This window comes from Dreissena polymorpha, chromosome 3 (genome assembly GCF_020536995.1).
Source record: "Dreissena polymorpha isolate Duluth1 chromosome 3, UMN_Dpol_1.0, whole genome shotgun sequence".
In the NCBI taxonomy this organism is placed as follows: Eukaryota; Metazoa; Mollusca; class Bivalvia; order Myida; family Dreissenidae; genus Dreissena; species Dreissena polymorpha.
Window position 1 is genome coordinate 142,441,757 of NC_068357.1, and position 25,482 is coordinate 142,467,238.

Here is a 25,482-nt window from a genome sequence, read left to right on the forward strand (position 1 = left end):
GATGAATGATATTATCGTGAACCTGCATGGAATGTAGTCAAATGATCGTATGTAAAATTTTAAATCAAAATCTTAACTTATAACTGAGATATTCAAGTTTGAAAAGTGATGCGTTAGAAAAGTCCACAAGTGTACATCTAGCGTTGGTTTTTTGTCTATTGTTATAAAGACGTCTGATATTTTTATGGATTAACTTTATTTTAGGAAATATGTTGCGAAATATTCGTTGATTTTGCGTATTTATGTTACTTTAATGTGAAGTAACATTTAAGTGACTTAATAATATCATATCAAATTTAAGGCGTTTCAAACTTAGTGAAAGTGTTCATTTAGTTCTGTGTAAAAACGTTCTGAATGAGCTCTTTAATTGTATCTTTGTTAACGGGGTTTATGTGATTTCCTTGTATGTATTAAGAAATTTTATTCTATTTTTTCTCGAAAACAACAAGCCTAGACGTTATGTAATTGTATTGTGAAATCGAACAGTGGTCCTCTACAAAGTTACAGAAGTGGCCTCATCTCGGAAATTACCAGTTTTACATTAACTTATACAGTCTAAAACACAAATCCCGTGATTTTATATTTGTTATCGGGGGCCACTGGGTATATTTAGTCTTACATACAGACACCCTTTACAATTGTTCTTGTTTGAGAGCGCCCATTACTTTCGTTGAAGTATGAAGCATGATCTTGAGGTCATCTACAAGTTCAATTGATATCCCTAGAGTCAAACATGACCACTTCAAAAATATTACATTAAAAAAAAATATAGATGTACAGCACAATAACCTATTAAATAACCTATTCAATCGTCTCTTCAACAACAACGTCCAGGGCGTTGATATTAAGTATGTAATATCAGATATTGATCCTGTACAAAGTTTGGTAAAAAGTGTTCGTTTAAACTGGCCGCGACCCAGGTGTCAAATATTAACTTAAACTTAAAAGCAAAATAACACAAACTTTCTTCTCTTAATGGCTAATGGCAAGACCCATAGGTGTTATAGTTTGTATGTAATACCAGATGGTGTTCTGTACAAACTTAGACAAACTTAACAGGATATTTAAAATATGGCCCATTCTTGAAAAAAGTAGACCCAGAAGACGGACCTCAAGTTGCGTTCCATTGAGCTACAGTTTCTAAGATGAGCTCTTAAGGTTTCTCTCGTTGCGTCTTGTGATATTCGATACTTTTTATTTAATTGCTCACAATCTTATATATTTGTATTTTGCTTACAGGGTGTCTGGGGTTATTTACGGAGCCATACGGCTACATCACAAGCCCTAACTACCCAGAGAATTATGAACACAACACTTATTGTGAATGGGTCATCATGGCACAAGAAGGCAAACGGATCGAAGTGCATACTTGTCATTTTTATACTTTATTGTTAGAGTCGAATAATAGGCAGTTTTTGTTAAAACATGTGTGTGCTTTTATAAAGTGCATATTCTTGATAATGTTTTCAAAACAAACGCGCATGCATGGTTCCTTATAAGGCATATTGATAAAAAGTTATGCAAGTGTAATTGTTGTTATCATCAAGCATTAAGCATTGCACACGTTGTGCTCCCTTTCTCCATTTAGAACTTTCACAATTAAAATATGGTACGTTATGTGACATGCAGCATAATGGGTATTTCGTCACTTATTAGATATGAACCTATTCGTGTAATCTTAACTATTATGTGTTTTTAATTGTGAGCGTTAGCTCACGACTAAGGTAGAGAGGCAGTTTTTGCAAGTCAGTCTGCTTAAGCTACGCAAGGAACGATAAATGCAAGTCTACTACGCTAGGAACGATAACCACTGCCTGTCTACACTAATTGCAGTAAAATTATGCAGACGACAAATGCTAGGAGCGTCTGCTCTGCTACTGCAGTGTGTGTATTTAATAAATAGTGTTTACCAGCTTGTAAGAAGACATTGACCAGTCTAGTGTTTATCATTGAAATCTGTACACAATATCTGCTTTCAGGGAAAACGGGGCGGAATGCATGTCAAATAACATTAGCGTGTGCCCACTTATTACCCTGTGCAATGCGCACAAGCTAATCAAGGGTGACACTTTTTGATTTTTATGGTGTTTTTCGTTTAAAGACAGTCTGTGGTACAGGGATGACTATTTATTCATATGCATTAAGCCCTGTTTTCCCAAATGAAGCTTAAATTATCTTTTTTATTAATGATTTGAAAAAAACAACAACATCTCAACCTGTGCTTTAAGACACACTCTTTATAAATTTGAATGAGGAGTGTTCATTTCAAACTTGCGATATAAAAAGCATTAACATAATTTTGAAAATTGAGTTGCGTCTAAGATTATACAATAGAGAACAACTTCAGTGCCTTCATCGCTTTGATTTTTAGATACAAAGTCTCATCGCAATAAATTAACACTTAATCAATATATCGCGCTTGCTTTTCAGCTGGATTTTAGATTCTTTGAAATGGAGTGCAGCTATGACTACCTACATGTCTTCAATGGACCAAGCACCTCCTACCCTTCCATCGGAAAATTCTCCGGTTGCGCAACACCAAGTGGATTCAGGTCTCAGTCGAATAGTGTATACTTTGTCTTCAAAACAGACGGTAGCAATACATATCGGGGTTTCGACCTGTTCTACATGTTCTTCACACAAGGTGGGAATCGTCGTTTAAAAAATTCTTTTTAATGTTACTGGTCTTTTACAGATTTAATTATTTCAACTTCATTAGTTCAGGATTTTGCAGGTAAAATGTATGAAAGGTGTCATATTTTACACCTAGCAGAAACAATATAAAATACGGGATCTTTTCAGAAATGTTTTCACTTGTTCTTTAGTCCATTTCTTGCCCTAAGAGCAATTACGAGATATCTAGGTTTAGGCTTGCTTTGTTTAATATTCGTACATATGTAAATTGTATGGCTAAAATAAAACAATAATAGTAAATTACAAATAAAAGGATATCCACTTAGATGTAATATTGGGATATTAATGTTACTATACTTATTCATTTATTGCTTTAATGTTTAAAATGATGTGTTCATCAGAATTCAAATAATAAAGTCTGCATACTTTTTAATCTGCTGATACAATATCCGATAGAATTAACAATACTACATTATAACAATCATAATAAAATCCTAGACAAACGATTATCAATTCTTACTTAAAATTGATATTCTCAATACAAATAATAAATGTTTACAGTTGATAAGTCAAGTGTTAAAATTTATTATAAGAACAAAAGTCATATTTGAAACATGACTAGAACCAACTCGCTCTTGAAAAATGGCCGAGAGCGGACCTTAAATACTGTTTCCAATTGTATTAGCTGTTATTGCGGTTTGGATTTCTTGGAATTACAACAGGACATTTCCTAATATCCTGGTCACTTGGGGTGTTTCTAACTGATCCTTGTCCTCACCAACATATCTGGGTTATGGAATGTTCGAGAAATGTGACCAACACTCGGATGCTCTCGGAATTTTCTTTAGACCAGAAATATGTTAAATGAAGATATTCAGCAATATAATTATGGTATGTAAATAATAGATTCTTAATGTGTTTTCAACAATACAATGATAAATATTACTGTTGATAAATTTAACAATAATTATTCGTCCATATTGCCTAATGTACTAAAGTGATATTATGAGCATGTAACAGTTTATAGGTGTCTATCGCAACCGTTGATTATTTTTGATGTTTCTACTTCATATACACTTATATTAATTAATGCAGCATCATCATACTAAAACAATATACCAGAAAGAGAAAAATAATGCATTTGAATATCAACCGTACTTTCGTTTGACAACTGATCATGCGTTTACGAGTTGAACCTAAATTTAGTTTTAGTGCAGATTTGTTCATACGACACAAAGACACGAAATTGTTTTACGGATCATTTCAGCTTACAGGACTGGGTGGGTCACGTAAGAATATCGAATATAAAATATATTTTTATAAACAACTGGTAGCAAGGCGAGTTGCAGATAATTAATCAGTAACCACATTTTAACTAACTATTTTGACCTGTTAATTCTTTTCAGCTCAATTCAACAGTGCAAAATGCCCATAATATCACTTTAAGCATTAGCACGATGATAATTGATACTGTTAATAATCGAATCAAATAGCAATGCCCGACAAACCACTAAAACAGGTTTGTTCGAAGAACGCGCCTATAAATACGGATACTTCTCGTGTGGCCGGTTGACTCATATGTTTAAATTTCACTTCCATTCTTCTTTTGGTTTTCTGTTTTGTATCTATAGGTTTATGACCAGCAATATGTTATAATGTAAAATAAGCCGCGAAAACTCCCCGTAACATCCCGTACTGCGTGTGATGCAGCTAAGAACTGCACAGAAAAAGACATTCGCTATCCTTGATCTCATTCATTAAACTATTTACGCCGTATATCTTTTTTAAAGATATTTCTTGTTTAAGCTTCCTTCTTAAAGCATTTTTCTTTTGTAGGTTAACATATATATTTATTTGGCTTGTGCCAAATAAAATCATTTATAATCGCTAATTGTTAAATACCCAATGGTTTTTGTAATGCGTATGGTTATTTTGTACAATTATTATGTTAAATATAAATGAGATATAATTTAATACTCACTTAATAAGTCACATATAAAAGTGCCTAAATGATTATTTATTGGTACCACATGTATATGCAAAGTCAGTTTTTATATTTTGTTCCATAATGCCTCATCGGGTAGATATGGAAAGTCTTCGGGGACCCCCGTTAAAATACATATAATTATATAGTAACTATCGGGATTTTCACTTTTCGCGGAATTTTTATACACGTAGGAATCTCGGGAATCCATATAATCGCGGAACTGTGCAAATCATCGTAGAAAAGCGGATTAAAAAATCGCGCGGAACGTTCAGTCAATCCACATGTTCGCGAACTGTGCAAAAATCGCGCGTAACTTTCGTATCTTCCGTGGGAACAATTGCCAATTAGACAACGTACAAAAAGCGGGGTCTAAAAATCGCGTGGATCTTTCATATCTTCCGTCGGAACAATTTAACATTGAACTACTATACAAAAGTCGGTTTCCTATGTAAAAGGTGGATTGCTAATGAAAAATCGCGAGGAAGATTCATTATTCCTACGGAACACTTACGCATTGAATAAAACTACTTCTACTACGACTACTACTACCACTACTACTACTACTACTACTACTACTACTACTATTACTACTACTACTACTTCTACTACTACTACTACTACTACTACTACTACTACTACTACTACTACTACTTCTACTACTACTACTACTACTACTACTACTACTACTACTACTACTACTACTACTACTACTACTACCACTGCTACTACTACTACAACAACTACTACTACTACTACTACTACTACTACTACTACTACTACTACTACTACTACTACTACTACTACTACTACTACTACTACTACTACTACTACTATTACTATTACTACTACTATTACTACTTCTACTACTACCACTACCACTACTTCTACTGCTAGTATTTCTTCTTCTTCTACTACTACTACTACTACTACTACTACATACCATTTTAGAAAGCTATGATGTTTGTCATCCGTCATGAAACTTTTTTTCCAACACATTTTATTTCATGTCCGGTATCAAGTACATACAGAAACACATATGCGCACATCTATGGTCATAATAAGTTATCTGTATACATATAGATGGTGACATATACAATGTTGTTATCATACAACAGTGGAAAAATCTCTAGTGTATATTTACCTTACAAGAAAAAAAAAAATACACAAATTGAAATATTTTACCAAAAACATATTCATTTCCTCTAAATATTATGCTCTTAAAAGTGTTAAAAATACTATGTTGATAATAAGATCGCAGGCAGTACTCCTTTGTTGGCCATTATGTATCAAATTTTACAACATCATATGCATTTCCTCTCAATATTATGCTCTTAACAGAATAAATAATACTATATTAATAACAAGATCACAGGCAGTATTTCTTTGTTGGAGATTATATATTCAATTTAACAAAACATATGCATTTTCTTTCAAATATTATGTTCTTAATAAGAGTGTAAATAAAACTATATGTTGATAACAAGATTACAAGATTATATATCCAATTATGACAAGGAAAAGACACATTTAAAATTTGCAAAATTAGAGCAAACTGAGAAGAGGCTCTAAATATAAAACAGTTTCATGTAATTTTGTGTTGGAAAAACACTAAAAAATGTATTTATAGGAACAGAAGTAAAAAAAAAACATTTTCCAGAATGTATACATGCATATAACTTATGTATTGATAAATTGTTATAGGCAGATAGCATATGCATTTACATATGAAAAGATGCATAAAAAGGCAATAATAGGTACCTTATCTTAAGTATTTATAAAGTGTAATATGCAGATAGGATATGCATTTACAGATGAAAAGATGCATATAAAAGCAATAATAGGTGCCTTTAATAATAATTGAAAAAACATTTCCAGAATGTATACACATATGTATTAAATGTAATAAGCAAATAGAAATTTTCAAAATCAAAAGATAAAAGGAATAGATAAACAAAAATAAGTACATGTAATTGTGATTTATGAAACATTGGTCCTTATACCTATAAGATTACCAATTGGTTCTTTGACTTAAAACATAGTATTTGAACAAAGTTGTAAAAAAGACAAAAAAAACAACAAAATAAATTTAATACTAAGTTTGTTCTACAATGGTAGTAAATAATTCCCGTTCACTGTCAAAGGATTCTTAATTATTTTTGAAATTGATATTTTTCTTAAATTATCATTTTCATACTTTATGTAGTTTTTGTCTCCTGTAATGTTTGGAATTAATATGCTCATTTTACACTTGTATAAGTATAATTTCATAAACAAAATAACATTATTTAGGGCTCTAGCTGCCTTTGTTAAATACCCTAGGAGAAAAGTTTTCTTATTCTTAAAGGAAACAGTTGCTTTGGTAATATCTCATTAATTAATGCTTTAGATATATGACATTTCCAGAATAAATGTTCTAAATTTTCCTCACTTTGTTTGCAAAAAGAACATAATGGATCATCAGTTATTTTCATTTTGTGCAATAGACTATTTGTTCCAAGTATCCTATGAATTATTCTGTGTTGGAACCACTGAACCTTTACATCAATTGTTATTAAAAAGGGTAGTTCAAAAATACAATTACATTCATTTTCATTAATTTTGGTATTGAGTTTTATAGCCCATTTTGCTTTAACTAAAGGTTGTTCATTGTTTCTATTTACAATATTGTATAGTCTTTTAGCACCGGATTCCTATGTTAATATTAGTTGTAATAATGGGGGCAAAAAAGGTTTAATCATGTGTTGGGTGGGACAGGAAAAAAACAATATTTTTTAACAAATTTTTCTATTGCTCTCCCTATATAATGCATGTAATTGATTTTCAAATTGTATGTTTCACTCAAATCATCAACAGAAATAAAGGACCCATTTTTGAATATATCACCTATACAGTGAATTCCAGCATCAAACCATGACTTAAAGAAAAAACTTTTATTTCCTATCAATAGATTTGGATTATAAAAAAGTGGATAATACAACAATTCTTCTGCTTTAACATCTAATTTTCTACAATAAAGTGAGAAGCTTTTTAAAACATCTACCTAAAAAGGGTTTGAAATTCTGTTAGATATATTCAAACCATAATGATAACTGCAATTATAAAAAAATATAAGTATCAAAGTACAGTTGTGATATATATATCCAATTTCCTCTTAAGGATTGAATTTTTTGCAACCAGTTAAGTTTCAATGCAAGAATGCATCCAAATTTATCATTTTTAAACCTCCTTCAGTATACTCCTTTACTATTGTTGAAAACTTTATTTTACTCTGCCCATCCCAAATAAAAGTCAGAATAGAAGATTTTATTGAATTTAACATGGTATTGGGTGGGTAAGGCAGTGGTATGAACAAGTGATTCAATAATGACACTGTAAGTGTTTTCACAATAACAATCTTACCAATTGGTGTTAAAATTCTTCTTTTCCAATTTTTCAGGATATTTTCCATTTTAACAATTTTCTCAGTGTAATTTATTTGAAATATTTTTGACAGGTCAACATGAAGATTTATTCCAAGCAGTTTAAAGCTGTTTTGCACCCAATTTAAATTCCATTTTGTTTTATGGTATAATAACTTTATTTTTGCTTGCCAATCCATACAACATTAGTTTTATCAAAATTAAAATTATGACCTGAAATATTTGAAAAATCTTGTATAACAGTTAGTGTTTCATTTTATGATTGTTCGGTACCATCTAATAAAATAGTAGTGTCATCAGCAAACTGGGATAATTTATGTTATACCTTTTATATTTTTGTTTTCTATCAATACATTTGACAGAACTTCAGCGCAGGGGATAAAAATATAACATGAGCGGGGATCTCCTTGCCTGCAGCCCCTTTCAATAGGGAAAAAGTTAGACAAGTAGCCACGCTGGGAAACAGCCGACTTAGAATCTTTATATAAAATCTGAAACCAACGCTATGTCAGGACCGAAATTGAAGAAAGAAAGTGTATTTTGTACAAAAGACCACGACAATCAATCGAACGCCTTTTCAAAGTCTATTAGGAGAAGTAAACCTGGGATCTTGTTTACTTCAGTATAGTGCATAATGTCATAAATTAACCTTGTATTTTCCCTTATGTATCTCCCTTTAATGAAACCAGTCTGGTCGTGATTAATTAACTTGTCCATAAATAATTTAAATCTATTAGCTATTACTCTAGATGCAATTTTGTAAACAGTATTTAAAAGAGTTATAGGGCGCCAATTTTGTATAAAAAGCCTAGATTTATCACCCTTTGGAATACATGTTATTATACCTTGAGTTTGTGTTATAGATAAATGTCCACTTTCAAAAGCTTCATTTAAGGCTCTTACAAAAAAGGTACCAATTTTTTTCCAGAACATTTTATAAAAATCTGCATTGTAGCCAGAACTTCCAGGGCTTTTATTATTTGACATATTTTTTAAAACTTTTGAAGCTTCATCTAAAGTTATGATACCTTCAATTGAACTGGACTCTTTCTGAATTAATTTTGGACAATTAATTCCCTTTACATAGTTATTAAAGTCTTCAATTTTACATTCATTTGTTTTCTTATATAGAGACTGATAATAAGATGCTATTGCATTTAGTATACATGTTTGGTCAGTTATTTCACTATCATCTTCATTTTTTAGTTTATATATTGTTTTTGTTATTGCATTATTTTTTTCTATGCTGCAAAAATATTTAGATGGCTTTTCACCTTGTAAAGTCCACTGAAATTTGGATCTGATCATACATTCTTTTAACTGTGTGCTCTGAATATTTTTAATTTCAGATTTCAAATTTTCTAGTTCTTCGATATTTTCACTTGAAAAGTTTTCTTCCAATTCTTTAATTATAGCTTATATTTTGCTCTCTATAAGTTTTAAATACAAAAAACTTAATTGTTAATTTATTAAAGCCAAAATATTATAAACCTGTAAGAATTGTATGCTGAGAACGGGTTTTCACTAACGATAAGTATCCTTACTCAAACGGGGAATACTGTAAAATGCAAAGACCATGAACATTTCTATGCTATATTTTCAAAATAAAATACGCTTACTTTGTAATTTAAACAGTGTTATTTGCCTCAATTTTTTGTATAATGGTCTGACGTTATTTTTTGCATCGATATAAACCTATATTGTGGCTAAAATTAAATTGTGTTATATTTGTACATGATATATTTCTTTGATTTATAGGATCTGATGAAACAAAACTTCTTTCAATATGGGGATTTTTTCTAATTTGCAAAACAAAGAACACCATGTCTTTGCATCATTACCATACTCTTCTATACTTGGCCAGTGCCTCTAGTTCTTTGGCTCATGTACATATTTACAGTAACGTTAGATACATTTTGACTCGCTGGAATAGTTGACTCTTAGGGTTAATCTCATATTTGAATTTTTCGCCAGGCTAGAAGACACCGGTTTTAGATGTAAAGGCATGCGCAAATAAATGTCCAGCTTTGAAAACACTGTTGACTTATTTAAGTCCTGAAGAATTTCGTCTGTTGTAGGTATAGGGTATCTTTTCCTTATCACTGCTTCATTGGTTCATGTCCACACACAATCTTAAATCTCCGTTTGATTTCGGTACAAGCACAATAGGGCTCACCCATTTACTTGTACCTTCCAACTTTTCAATTATGTCCATGGAAACTAACTCTTCGGTCTTCTTCTCAAGCTTATCACGTAACTTATACGGAACACGTCGTAATCCGTGCACAACTGGTTAAATATGTTCATCAATATCAATGTGTAATTGATAATCCTATAGTTTTCCTAATCAATCAACGCACTTAATATATCGTAAACAATGCAATTCAGATATAAAAAACATTAAAAAAAACATAATATTATATTACAATAAAATAAGGGCGAAACAACCCACTTGTATGGGCGAAACGACTCAGTGCGAAACGACTCAGGGGGAACCTAGGGTGAATAGGTATTAGGGCGAAACAACCCGTTCACCATTTCTATAAGCTTTCGTCTCATTCTTTGTGATGAACACTTTTCAATTAACTGATCACGAATATTTTCATCAATATCCGTAATGTTACAGTACACAGCTCTCTGTCTCAGTGGCGTTGCATATGCTTCAACAGACTCATCAGATGTTTGAGTTAGTCCATGAAACTTTGATCGCTCAAATGCAACGTTCACTTTTGATGTAAAATAGTCATTCAAAGCTCGTTTACAAACATAATAAACGGTCTCATCTTCTCCTGGATCAGGGCAATTCAACGTTCAAAATATGTCTTGCACTTCGAGTCCTGCACTGTGAAGTAGCAAGGCTTTCCGTTGTGCATCACTGGTAATACATTTTCCATCTGCATACAGTTCGAACGATCGTAGCCATCTTGTCCACCGAAATCCCAGTGTAGACCGATCAGTTCCAACGTCGAAATACGAGATCCCCGCAATGTCAGAAATACAAGCTGCTGCCATTTCGTATCAGAAGGATCCGTTTTTCACTTGTCGACAAAATTATGTAGTGTCGAACCCGGCTCGAGGCCGATTACTTAGATTATAATGACTACCAAATCACAACGAGACACCATATAAGGTAGCTAAACAAACTTCAGCGAACAGTTTATATAGTATCGACAGAAATGTACGCTAAAGCGAACCCCATATCGAAAGTCAACCAAAGTCGTAACATATTTATGTCACGCTATAAATCAATGACAATTTTCTTGGATACATTTCTACATATATTGATGAACGAATATAAATTATCCCACTTTTACAGCAAATTCGGGTGATTAAAGCCCCGTTGATTAAATATCATCTATAATCAACGGCAGGAAATGACGTCAATATTTCGACGAAATGACGTCATAAATCCAGCGAAATTATCCATTCAAACTAATTTTGTTTAAACAAAAAGGTTTACAAAATAAAAAGTAGGATAAATAGAATAATAGGTTAGTGTTGATTATAGATCAGGTTTATAATGCTCGGCACAAAAACGAAAAAGCACTCGCCAAGGCTCATGCTTTTTGTTTTCTAAGCCTCGCATGATAAACCTGATCTATAATCAACACTAACCTATTATTCTCTATTTAATCGGGGCATATTTTAAGGTTCACATGTTTCAAATGCATCTTACAATAGATGAAAATAATTATCATCAGCCTGAAATTCACAATTTTGACGCCATTGTCGCTTTGTCACATGACGAGTTTTCATTTGGATACTTTCGGATCGACCTTGACATTTGTTGCTGAAATTGTAAACATTACTTTCATTTCTGAAATCTGTTATTTGTAATTAACAACTTTTGTCTGGTGGATTAAAAGACTGATTTCAAAGAGAATCATGTAATATTAAATAACTTTTACTTTGAGTATGTATTTTCACTACAATTTGTTTACAAAACAAGCAAGAATAATTTAAAATACCGGGAAATGTCATCTGAATTTGAAATCACTTGAGCACATTGTATGTTACTAACAACAGAAATAATGTCATATGACTGTGAAATCTCGGGAGATTCGCATTTCAAAAATGTCTGTCGCATCGCTGTTTTTCTCGATATGACAGGGCAGAGAAGATAAATTTCAAATGTTTAAGACAGTATTTTGTAAAGGAATATATCTGTTAAATGTGAAAAATGTCAATCTTTCCGTTCAAGTGGTTGATTCGGGCCAATAAATGCATTTAAAAGCTGTTTTGGACCGGTCTTTGTTAACTGTCAACTTTTAGGGATTTTCTGGTTGACATTACTAATGGGGTTGGTCCATAACTTTAAAGTCGCGCCTGTCAAAAATTATAAAAAGCGACATTTGAAAAAATGGTAGCTCGAACTTCATTGAAGGTTTCCACATTTAAATAAGCGCCCACTATACATGTTCATATCAGGGGATGCAACTCTAACAATAGTCCTTGTTATTGAATAACTGAATTACTTCCCTTAGACCATTACTCATAACATGATACGGTACTACATGTTTTTCTTATAATTATGTATAAAGCGAGCACTTTCAAAATCATCTTTTCAAAACCTCAATGCGCAAAGGTTTGGTATTTGGCATGTAACATTGGTATAGTGGTCCTTTAAGGCGTTTCAAACTTAGTGTAAATGTTAGTTAAGTTCTGTGTAAAAAACGTTCTGATTGAGCTCTTTAATTGCATCGTTGTTAACGGGTTTTTTTGTTATTTCCTTGTATGTTTTTAGAAATTTTATTATATTTTCCTCTAAACGTTAGGCATTAAGTATTTGTATTGTTACATCGAAAGTGGTCCTCTACGAAGTGACAGACGTGGCCTCATTTGATAATCACCAGTTTTACATTAACTTTTACAGTTTAAAAACACAAATCCCATGCTTTTTATATGTGTTATCGGGGCCGCTGGGTATATTTAGTTTTACATAGAGAAACCCCTTACAATTGTTCTTGCTTGCAACCGCCCATAACTTTCGTCAAGTAGGAAGCATGATCTAGAGGTCCTCTACAGAGTATTTTCAAATGATATCCGTAGAGTCAAAGATGACAACTAGAAAAATATTACATTTTTAATATAGATTTACAGCACAATAACCTTTTAAATAACATATTTAATCGTCTCTTCAACAGCACTGTTCAGGGCGTTTATATTAAGTATGTAATATCAGAAATTGGTCCTGTACACAAAGTTTGGTAAAAAATGGTCGTTCCAAGTGTCAAATGTTTACTAAGACTTATAAGCAAAATATCACAAATTGTCTCTGCAGGGCAAGACCCATAGGTGTTATAGTTTGTATGTAATACCAGATGGTCGTTCTGTACATACTTAGACATACTTAACAGGATATTTAAACTATGACTCATTCTTGAAAAGTAGACCCAGAGGACGGACCTCAAGTTGCGTACCATTGAGCTACAGTTTCTAAGATGAGCTCTCTCATTGCGTCTTGTGAAAGTCGATACTTTTTATTCAACTGCTCACAATCTCATCTTTACATTATGTTTACAGTGTTTCTTGGGGAATTTACAAATCCATATGGCGTCATCACAAGCCCTAACTACCCATTGGATTATGAAAACTACAAGTATTATGAATGGGTCATCAGGGCACAAGAAGGCAAAAGGATCAAAGTACATACTTTTTTATCACTGTATTATTAGCTTCAAATAATAGGCAGCGTTCTATGTTTAACTGTTACTTTAAATGTTTAAAGCGATAAATGTGCAATGTTAATGTTAAAACATATTTGGGTTTTTAAAAAGACATATTCTGATAATGTTCTCAAAACAAACGCGCATGCATGGTGCCTTATCAGGCCTTTTGATATGAAGTTATGCAAGTGTAATTGTTGTTATCATCAAGCATTAAGCATTGCAAACGTTATGATCCATATTTCCATTTTGAACTTTAACAATATGGTACGTTAAATGACATTCAGAATATAATGGGTATTTCGTCACTTATGACCCTATTCGTGAAATCTAAGCTATTATGTGGTGTGTTTTTTCAGGTACAAAGTCTCATCGCATTAAATTCACACTAAAACAATATATAATGATTGCATTTCAGTTGGACTTTACAGATTTTTATACGGAGGACTGCACCGCATGTAAATGTGACTACCTAGAGATCTTCAATGGGCCAAGCAACTCTTCTCCCTCCATCGGAAATTTCTGCGGAAGCGCAACACCACGTGGATTCAGGTCTCAGTCGAATAGTTTATACTTTGTCTTCAAAACAGACTACAGCGCTACATATCGGGGTTTCAGCATGACCTACCTGTTCTTCACACAAGGTGAGAATTGTTTATAAGAATTATTTTTAATGTTACTGGTCTTTTACAGTTTTAATTATTTCAAATTCATTAGTTAAGGATATTGCAGGTAAAATGTATGAAAGGTGTCCTATTTTACACCTAGCAGAAACAATATAAAATACGGGATCGTTTCAGAAACGTGTTCACTTGTTCTTCAGTCAATTTCTTGCCCTAAGAGCAATTACGAGATATCTAGGTTTATGCTTCATATGTTTAATATTCGTACATATGTAAATTGTAATGCTAGCATAAAACAATAATAGTAAATAACAAATAAAAGGATATCAACTTAGACGTAATATTGGGGTATTAATGTTACTATACTTATTCATTTATTGCTTTAATGTTTAAAATGATGTGTACATCAGAATTAAAATAATAAAATTGGCATAATGTTTAACCTGCTGATACAATATCCGATAAAATTAACAATACTATATTATAACAATTATAATAAAATCCTAGACAAACGATTATCAATTCTTTACAGTTTATATGTAAAGTGTTAGAATTCTATTATATGAACACAAGTTATACTTGAAACATTACCAGAGCAAACCATCTCTGAAAAAATGGCCGAGAACGGATCTAACTACTGATTTAAATTGCATTGTTGGTTTTTGCGGCGTAGATTCCTTGGAACTACAACAGGGCATTTCCTAATTTCCTGGACACGTGGGGTGTTACTAACTGATTCATCGTGAATAAATGTAAGGTCCTGACCAACATATCTGGATTGTGGAATGTTTGAGGAATGTGACAAACGATTGGATGCTCTTTATATCGTAATGTGGATTGTCTTAGACCGAGAACTCATATTTGGTAAATCATTTACCGGGTTCAAAAGTTTGGTATATTTTGTATAATAGAAACTAATTTTCTATTGTAGGCTGAAAAAAACTATTCATTTGGCTTACACTTTCATTTATAATCAATAAATGTAAATATTCAATTGCTGTTAAATTACGTTTGGTGATATTGCGCAATAATTATGTAAAATATAAATGACAAATAATGTAATACGCACGTAATTACAAACAAATAAAACGTGTTGTAATGACTTTTGCGGAAACACATGTATATGCAAAGTCAAATTTTTTATATGTTGTCCATCATGCTTCATTAGGTAGAGCGTAACCTAGTTTAAATTGTCTTCAACTTATGAAATATAGTTATGTCATTAGTTCAACTGTGATGTCCGTCGTCTGTCCTGAAACTTGCTCAGAACATTTTTCCAATCTTTGTTGGGTTGTTAAATGGTGACAGAATTTATAGATACCCAAAAAAGTTTAGTTATTAATGCCTGGGGTGAGTGACCTCTTTTGGTAATTAGCATTATATTCAAGAACTGTGTATACTACTGCGGCAGTCTGTATTTATATTTTAACTGCATAATCAATGGATTTTATGTCAACATACAAAATATTACTAAACACAGAATAGAGCAATGTTACCTGATCATGATCAAATGAATCCGTTTTTAAATTGTATGCGGGGGACTTGATTTCAACAACGATACATGTAAGTATCATACGCAGGCGGGAAGCCAACATTGGCAAAAGCTGTGTTAAATGCAATGACGAGGAGCTAACTATCCTATGTTATACTTTCAACAAAATAAAACTAAATATATATTTCTAAAAATTTGTAATTTTAAACATAGGTGTTTGCCTTAAGTTTTGCTAAATGGTATGACCTTTTCTATCGAAATGAACTTCTCATTGTGACTTAACTTTACAAAGGAGAAATTTGCGTATACCCAAACCATATCCATTTTTTAATTTACAGACTCTGATGAACCAAACCTACTTTCAATACAGGGAAATGTTTTACTATTTGCAAACACAGAACACAATGTATTGGCATCATTTCTATACCTTCCAATGTGCTTTGAATTTATGTTTTACCTTGGTTAATAGTTGGAATTTAAAGTGAGCGAGCCTTATGGGCGTGGCATTAAATAATTCATAGTTTGAAGTTAAAATAAGATGTATATACTCCAATGACCAATTGCCGAGATACATTAAGAAAACAAGTAACATAATTTATGAATTAATGCGAACAATGCAACAACAAACGATTTACATTTATTTAATTCTAGGTACATACATTTCATTTTTTTATTAACAGTATGTTTAACCATGCAAAGCCGATATTTCCATACACACTGCAAATGTTATTTTATTCTTGCGTGGGGGGACCCTTTATATAGGGACGTCACTCCGTAAATAGATAATAATATGTTGGTGACGTGGATGGAGAATCTGGCAAGTCGGAGTAATATATCGATATCGATACCGATATTAAGATCATCCGACAAGCCAAATAACCATTCTCCATCCACGTCACCAACCTATTATTCTATTAATCATGTCACTTCACCGAATCCAACAAATTTTCTTTTTATTTTATTCCTTTGTTCACCGTTCATTTACATTGTAAAAGACTTTAACCGGAGAATTTCGCTAGTATAATGTCATTTCACAGTAACTTGTGGGCTATTAGGTTACCTGGTCAACTAGCCTAATAACTTTTGGGTTATTAGGTTACCTGGTCATCAGGCTGATTTAAAGGCATATGACAGGATAGAGGAGGGTACGCGATCGATTGCAAAAGGAATTTGGCAAACTTAACTTAAATTTTGATTCACATATTTATATAAACTTGAATAGTAATTTTTAATCATAGCCTGTCTGTATAATTGGTTGATCCGCTGTTTAATGTGCCTACAGAATATGAATAATATCCTTGTTAATGAAATGAAGTAAATGTTTTCGCTTTGAAAGGTATCGTGTTAATATGTTTACCTTCAGGATTAGGTGTCAAATATGGAACTTTTAATCATAATTATCGTGGTCAATCGCTTGTTCTTAAAGTGAATTTTTTTTTGCCTTTATCTTATTAAATCATATCCTAGCTAATTGTGTTTCCTTTAAACTTCAATACGTTATGTAGCATGTGTTTTGCTTATGAAACCCACTCAGCTTACGCATGCGCAAAACAATTCTTTAGTCTACATGAAATATGCAATCTTAGATGCCAATTTTGACAATAACCAAGCTACAATTAAATGTATCACTATGGTTAGAATGATAAGACTTATACCTTTTGCAGAACACAATTTAAATAAATGATATACGCTGTTCTTGTCGGTTCTTGTCGATATGTTGTTGTTGAACATGAATGAGAAAAATATACCAGGAAAAGGCTATTTTTCTTTCAAACAAACCTTTAATTTGATACCAAAGCATATAATTAAATTGTGTTTTATATTAATAAACGTCATGAACACACCTATTAATGCTTTATATAAAATATAGTTATCCATTGTGAGCATCCGGTGTAACCACTTAGAGAACCATGCATACAATATGATTGAAAAAACAACAACAACTTTTATGAAAAAAATATATGAAGTATTTGAGAAAAAATGAAATGCTATGAGCCTCGTACAATTTTAATTGGGCATAAACGATTTATAATATAATATGTAATGGCGTTTCGCGCAAGAATTAACCCCGTCAACAGTTTTATTATACTTCTAGAAAACCTCTAGACTGTATTTTATACCAGAAATAAAAAAAATTGTTTGCATTATTTATAACTTAAAATAGGTTTTTTAAGAGATCTCATAGAAGTTTAGGGTCATTTTCCAGCTTCTTTGATAAATTCTGTTATAGCATTAAATATATCATTTTACGTCATAAAAGGGCTTGTGCACACATATCAATCTTCATACTAGAACTTCTTAACACTACATTTATACAGTATCAGTCTACATCGGGTACTTTCTGCAGTGCTTTCTGTGAAAAATAATGTTCTTCTGAGAACTTTTACATATTATTCTGATTATTAGTACAAATTAAATACAACCACAGTTCATGTAAAAAAGTCAACATTGCTACTCTGATGGCGATTTGCCGATGCTGTATTTCGCCATATAGTTGGCAAGCTCACATATATGAGCAGAAATGTATTCAAAATTGGGTTTCAGAGCCCTAACACGTGTAAAAAAATAAAATAAAAATAGTAAACAAGAAGTCAGGTTGGAAAAAGTCACGACATTGAAAAAAGAAATGCACGAGCCTTCAAAGATAATACTCGTTTCGGACATGAGTTTGTTTTACAACCTCGCCCAAAAGCAGTCGAGAACAGTACTTTCAATGACTTGTCAAATAAACCGCACTTGAATACCAGCCCCTAGCAAGGCTATGGTCCATTTACTTACCAACACAGCAATTGAAGAACAAAATAAAATTACAGTAAACTGTGATGGAGTTGGAGATTCTAATTTTGATAGTCGGCTACTTTTCCGACCCATCGCATGGCAAACAACTCTGTAAGATTACACAAGTATGAATTTCATAAAAATAGAATCTTTAAACATCGAGAAAGAGATACAAGTACACTTTCTGTTCAGTGTGGAATTATGTGAGCCTTTAAACCAGTGTCAATCATCTGATCATAGCCTTAATCATATCTATGTTATTTGTTGTGTGTATATATCGAGTGTCATACAGGCAAATACAATGTAAACACGAAAACATTACTGTGTGCTTGCCGGTGTCTATATGGAAGTATTGGCAATTAAGTGGTAATTTATTTTTCTTACAGTAAAAAATATATCCAGTCGAATTCTCAAATGTATACGTTAAACAGTATCAAAAAACTAAGAAACATTATTTTATGAAATGCGTTGGTTTCGATAGATTATCAAGATTATTCAGTCTTGTTATCTAAAAAAGATTTATTCGTTTATATGTCATAAAGGAAGGACATTTTCATGTGTTCCTGATTGATTGATAAAACGCAACTTCTACATAGAGAATATGTTTAAAGTAGGGATATGCTTTCAGTTTCAAGTGTGGCAATTGGCAAGAAAGCGACTCAGACGGACGTGGCTTTCGGCAATGGTCCGATTCTTGCTATAGATGGATGGTTAGACAGGTGTTCACTGACGACGTCCATTAATTCAGAATGGAAGCTTGACCTGACTGACTATTACCTCATAGAGGAAGTATCGATACATCCCGGTATGTCTTTACTATGTTTTGAAGTACAAAAATACGCACAATGCATCGGCTTATTTAATAAAGCATGTTTCACTGGCCATGGAAGATAAGTGTGTAGTAATTCAAAATGGTTGGAACTTTGGTGTATAATTATTACTACGGTAAACATTATGATGCCACCGACCAAGGCCCATGTTGTTTCTACCTGCAAATCAAGCAGACTTATTATATTTAAAACAAAATAGATCAAGCTTTGGGTTCTTCTTGATTTTAAATATTTTAGTACAATTAAAGTCACTTAAAACTGTTAACGTCTTCATGGTGATGATCTGAGTTCACTGAGAACGACCCATAACTTTGACTTAAACTTTTACAAATTTATGACCACTGTATACTTAGAAATGTTAGCTTAAGGTTTGCGTATAATAACTCCATATCATTAAATCCACTACAGCTATTTAACTGAAACACATGCCTTTGAGGACAGGCGATCATGGGAGGTCACTGACACACACAAAGCTTATGAATCTTACCAGCAATACAGCAAATTTATGGGAAATGTATACTTCAATAAAATAGTTCAAGGTTAATGTGCAGCACGCACATATCTCTGTATTTACTACATGCCAGTACATTTATTTGAAACGTCATATGTATATGAATGTTCATAAAAAAACTTCAATAGCCAATCGTAAAAACTCTGTCAAATGTTATAGTGTTAAATAGATTTTTTAATTTTCCGAAACTTTATTATACGGGTAGCATAAACAACCTTCATCTTCCTCTGAACATTCAATATATTTGGTGTTTTTATATCAGGTGACTTAAAGAAAATATGTGATGGTGTTTTTGTCTTTAGGTGGAATGCTGTAATTCGTCTTTATATTTGTGCTCAGCATAAACAATGTTATTACGACTGCAATCGGCACCCTCATAATTTCTACCACTGTGTTTATATTTTCAATTTGCACATGTGTAACTCATTACCATATACCACCTCACGCCACTTTGAACTGGACCTCATTTGGACATATTAGGTTAAGTATTTACTGTTTTCTATACAGTACCCACCAACTTTTATGCTTTTGTTACATTCATTTTAATATCATATTTATTTATAGTTTACTTTAGTAATTCTGTCATATATTCCGTTTAACGAATTCGATAAATCTTATGTAACAAGCATCTTCCCATAACAAAAGGTCTGCATTCGCTGACATTTTAAGCCTGAGTAATTAAGCCTGTATAATTTGTTTTTTCCTTTTTTCATAGACGGCTACAACTGGCAAATCTACTTACATCATCAAATTAAGTTAATCATGTGCAAGTTTTAGACCGATAAAGTACATGTGTCATAAAGAACTTAATCAAAATCACGGAAAATTACACTCGCTCCTTAAAAGCCTTTCAACAAAAGTGTTTATTTTAACAATATTATTAAATGTCGGAACAAGGTGTAAGAAAACGTTGAATTTCAAAAAAAAACTCAATCAGGATAGAAATCTATGTAATTATCTACAATATTAATAACAGAACATGTTGTATCCCCATAACAACAAATAGCTCTGTTGCTTACAGCCTCTCGAGACTGAAATACGACAATATTGACGTTATATACGGAGATACGTTCTTCCTCATCACAAATCAAAATGTTGAAGCATTCAATAAAGCAAGCAGTAAAGCTCGAGAAAGCTCAGGAGACACATTCATTTCAGTACCTACTACTTTTGATAACAGAACATATTTCATCCACGTAAGAAATCTAGCTCTACTAGTTACAGCCATAAACTGCATTATTCAAACAAAAGAACTCAAGTGCTCTTTTCAATGAGGCAGATAAAACCCTGAATTCATGAATACTTTTAATTTATATATCAGTGAATGAAGTCTTAAACGGTTGTAATCTAAACGTTGACTTAAGTTAATCTTTAATTGTTTGACAAAGTTGTATGTTCATGTTAATATTGATCTGATAAATAAGCAAAGCAAATTAGAATTCATAATATATATTATTATTTGCTAGAAACGCTTAAACACTCGTCTTTCCTCGCAAGACTGTTCAATGCTGCTATCGGGAGCGATGAATCTGTCATCGTTTATCGGGAATTATCACAATAATTCTTCTTTGCTTATAAATATATCAGCGAGTGTCATGTTAGTGTTAAATATTACTTCCTACGTGAATTTTGCTTACCAGTTTATTTACAGCGCCTCTTTAATCCTTACAGAATAAGGATACAACAATGTTGGTTTAGGTCGGGGGTAACACAATTCCATTATGTAATCAATTACATGGCTTTAAAGCAACAATATAAAGAAGTAAAACTCCAGCTGCTGGAGCAGTATTGAATTCTCATTATAAACAATTAGTTGGTCCTTTATGTAAGACAAGTGACCGATTGCCCAAACAGTACAAAACAGCACAAAACAGCACAATACAAACCAACATAAACACAAAATATGAATAAAGCTGGGGTCACCGCCTTGGAACGGTCAATGCAAAGCATTGGGGGTTTAAACCGGTTATAGAGCGCTCAACCTCACACTTGGCCAAGCAATATTCATAATACATTTAGGTGTAAATAAAATTTAACGTCATAGCATTGTAACTCAAATTAAACAATATTTTAAGGGAATCAAAACGCATTCAATTTAATTTTAATTTAATTACTCAATGGTATTGAAGATACCAGAGCAACAGAGTTACAACTTTTTGACGAACGATCAAATGAAACTACAAACAAGTGTCAACTTCATTCTTTCTTTATAGAAAAAGATTTAAGAATATAGCGTCATTAAGTAAATATTTCATATAATCATCGCGCAAATACAGGAAGAAGCAGCAATAATGGGTGTAAAAATTCCATATGACATTGCTTGGTTGTTTATGTAATTGCTAAAAAATAAAATAATAATAATTAAATCAAACAAGAAACGCCTATCAGAGAGAAAATATAAATAAAATTGAACGTTATAAACCCAATGACCTATGCATGTAGATTTCAACTGGAAAGTTGATCGTATGACGTCAAAAAATCCATGTACCCAGGAACAGAGAAAGAGTTATGACGTAATTGACAAGCGAAGACACAATGACGTGAACAAAATTCAGGGGCAATACTGTAAAGTAATAATAAAACTATTAATGGGGGGCTACTGCAAAATTGAACTACTAATAAAACAAGTTTAGTTGATTAAATAATAATAATCAAATGTATAAAAATGGTAATTCTATTAAAGCGACATATACTTTTTCTCGCTTTTTCTTTTTCTCTCGCAGTTTTAAGATTTTCAATTAATTGTACTTTTAATGTGTACTTTTCCAACAATTTCCATCACTTATTCCCATATGGGAAAATTTATTGTTGATATTTGAGTATATTTCTTACTAAGTTTAAACAAGAGTTTTAAGACTCTTTGATCTATTTTGATTAAGCTTGTTCAAATTGATAAAATCATTACACACATATAATTATAGTATAGACATTTTCTTCGAAAATGCAGTAATATTTTGGTATATCACAGTGTTATTAACTTGCATAACTCGCATTTATTTTACAGCAGCTGATGCTAAATCCTATAAAATCGAAATGGGACTGGGACTCGGGAAGTACGAGGCAGATACCATCCTGAACCTTACTGCATCCAACCCTTCCACGTGGAAACCCACCAGCAAAGGTCCTTACAGACATGTCAATGTAATGGCGAGACCACACAATCAACCTCTGACAATCTGCGAGCTCCAGATCAAAGGATCTCCACAACCAAGGACACCTCGTGAGTCAATGTCATAGCTTAAACCATTAAAAGTATATTTCTCGTCAACTAGATGTGATTTAAATCATATGAAGGGCGAAGCTTTATATGCAGCATCCCGATGCAGATGACATGGACTGATGGAAATATTTTCAAGTCAATGCATTCCAATTATTTTCATGAGTTGATTCGTAATTTCATTTTATCGTTTCTCAAAAAGCTGTAAGTCAGTTGCTCTGGTCTCCTTCCTACCACTGAGTAATCAAATTGTAATTAAATTGAATGCGTTTTAATTCCCTTTTATTATTGTTTAATTTGAGTTGCAATGCTATGAGGTTATATTTTATATACACTAATATGTATAAAGTGTCGTAATTCGTGCAAAGGCTCGCTTACTTGCAAATTTCATAATAGTTTATGATGCATTATGTTTTAAACCGATTATAATGCATTAGGTTTTAAAAGACATATTGTGTCAGGTTATTTATATAATAGAACCATTGCCATTTCCTTTAAAGCATCTTTTCTTCCTGTTTAACGAGAAATAAACATATGTTTGGAAAAAAATAGTTCGGGAAACATAGCATTTATATACCAAATAAAGTTTAATACAATTCACAACTTATTTTGTATTTCAGCATTCCGGGTTTTCACTGGTATCGCTATGTCAAATCCTCCCGTCCGTACAGTCGCACCTGTTGAGAGTCAGATAGAGTGCTCGTCGATCTGTCTTCGTCAAAAAATACCACCGTGTGTTACCGCACAGTTCGACCAGGAGAGGAAGAGCTGCGCACTGTTTGACGGATGCGAGCACACCAATCTCCCGAGTAATGAAAACAAAACAGTTGTATTCGCCTTTGCTGCCAACTGCTTTATAAAATAACATTGATTTGAATTCCCCAAATGAATAATATTGCAATGATCCTTTCATCGAATAAAATCAATTTGTCAGTAAGACGATATGTCAATAGAATAGAATCAATCAACGAGAAGGTTTCAGAAGTATCACTAACATATGCACAATTGTATCATTTAATAAAATAATTCACACGTTCTACGGCAAAATGGCACTTTCGCGTAACAGTTCTTAATAAAAAAATATTACATATGATGTCTCTGTACAGATTTTTATTTTTGAAACTCGCTGTGTTTAGCATCAAACGCTTTTATAATTTTTAGTTTTGTATACAAATGTTCATAGAACCTATGAAAGCTATTTGCGTTCTTTCAAAAGTAGAAATTGCGTAAATACCATCGACGATACAATGAACATAGAAAACAAAATACATTAAACGTTGTATTTTTTTGTTTTTACGCGTTTTATTTTGTTTCTATGGTGGCCCTTATAATGGATTTCAGCAAAGTTGTACTAACGAGCGATTGGAAGGGATATGAAATATTTCCTTTTTTTTCAAAACTATTACTATAATAACTTTTGTATTACAAATAGTTAAAATTAAACATTTTATATGTTTCAATAATAATTTAGGACAATTTGAGAAAGTGCTATTGATAAAATGTTCCGTGTGTATTGTATTTGTATTATTTATTGATGTTAACAATATTATTTTGCTGACAATTTTTATGAAACGATAAGATCTTAATTTTTAAATATTTTGGTTTTGTATCAAGTAAGGGGGCGAAGAGAGTCAAATTTAATAATGCAATATTTGTTTTTCAATAAAAATTGTGTGTTAGGTTGTTTGTATCTAAACGCTTTTTTTTTATTTATAACTTTTTATAAGTTTTGTTTTACTGATATGACATTGTTTCCATTCAACTTATATATTAGATTTATAATATAAGTAATGGCTCATAATAGTATGGAAATGAACTAGTATATAGGTTATTGCTCATAATAATACAGAAATGGCAGTTGAGTGCACGTAAACAGATTAAATGCATGTCTATGACCTAATAATATCGTTAAATGTTCGATTGTTGAATTATTTGCATGGTGTAGGTGTGATACCTTACCTAGTAAATGAAATGAAATGACAAAAAAACGATCTTAACACATATGAATTACAACTCTGTGAATGAAATGTGTGTAATTTTTGTCATACCATGTGTAATTATTGTCATACTATGTGTAATTGTTGTCATACCATGTGTAATTGTAGTTATACCATGTGTAATTGTTGTCATACCATGTGTAATTGTTGTCATACCATGTGTAATTGTTGTCATACCATGTGTAATTGTTGTCATACCATGTGTTATTGTTGTCATACCACGTGTAATTGTTGTCATACCATGTGTAATTGTTGTCATACCATGTGTAATTGTTGTCATACCATGTGTAATTGTTGTCATACCATGTGTTATTGTTGTCATACCATG

The 25,482-nt window shown here is 32.2% G+C and overlaps 3 protein-coding genes across 3 annotated transcripts in view; 2 read left to right on the top strand and 1 right to left on the bottom strand.

The window, feature by feature from the left end:
* The window catches only part of LOC127871754 (uncharacterized), a 343,111-nt gene that overhangs the window by 79,590 nt on the left and 238,039 nt on the right, over window positions 1-25,482 (bottom strand). The window lies entirely within an intron of this gene.
* The window catches only part of LOC127871750 (tRNA (adenine(58)-N(1))-methyltransferase non-catalytic subunit TRM6-like), a 188,969-nt gene that overhangs the window by 49,662 nt on the left and 113,825 nt on the right, over window positions 1-25,482 (top strand). The window lies entirely within an intron of this gene.
* Window positions 2,452-24,786, top strand: LOC127872654 (cubilin-like). The gene is made up of 6 exons (XM_052415983.1): window positions 2,452-2,644; window positions 13,564-13,685; window positions 14,125-14,350; window positions 19,228-19,404; window positions 22,945-23,160; window positions 23,778-24,786. Exons 1-6 carry the CDS (start codon window positions 2,452-2,454, stop codon window positions 24,020-24,022), a joined length of 1,179 nt encoding a protein of 392 aa, XP_052271943.1. The 3' UTR covers window positions 24,023-24,786.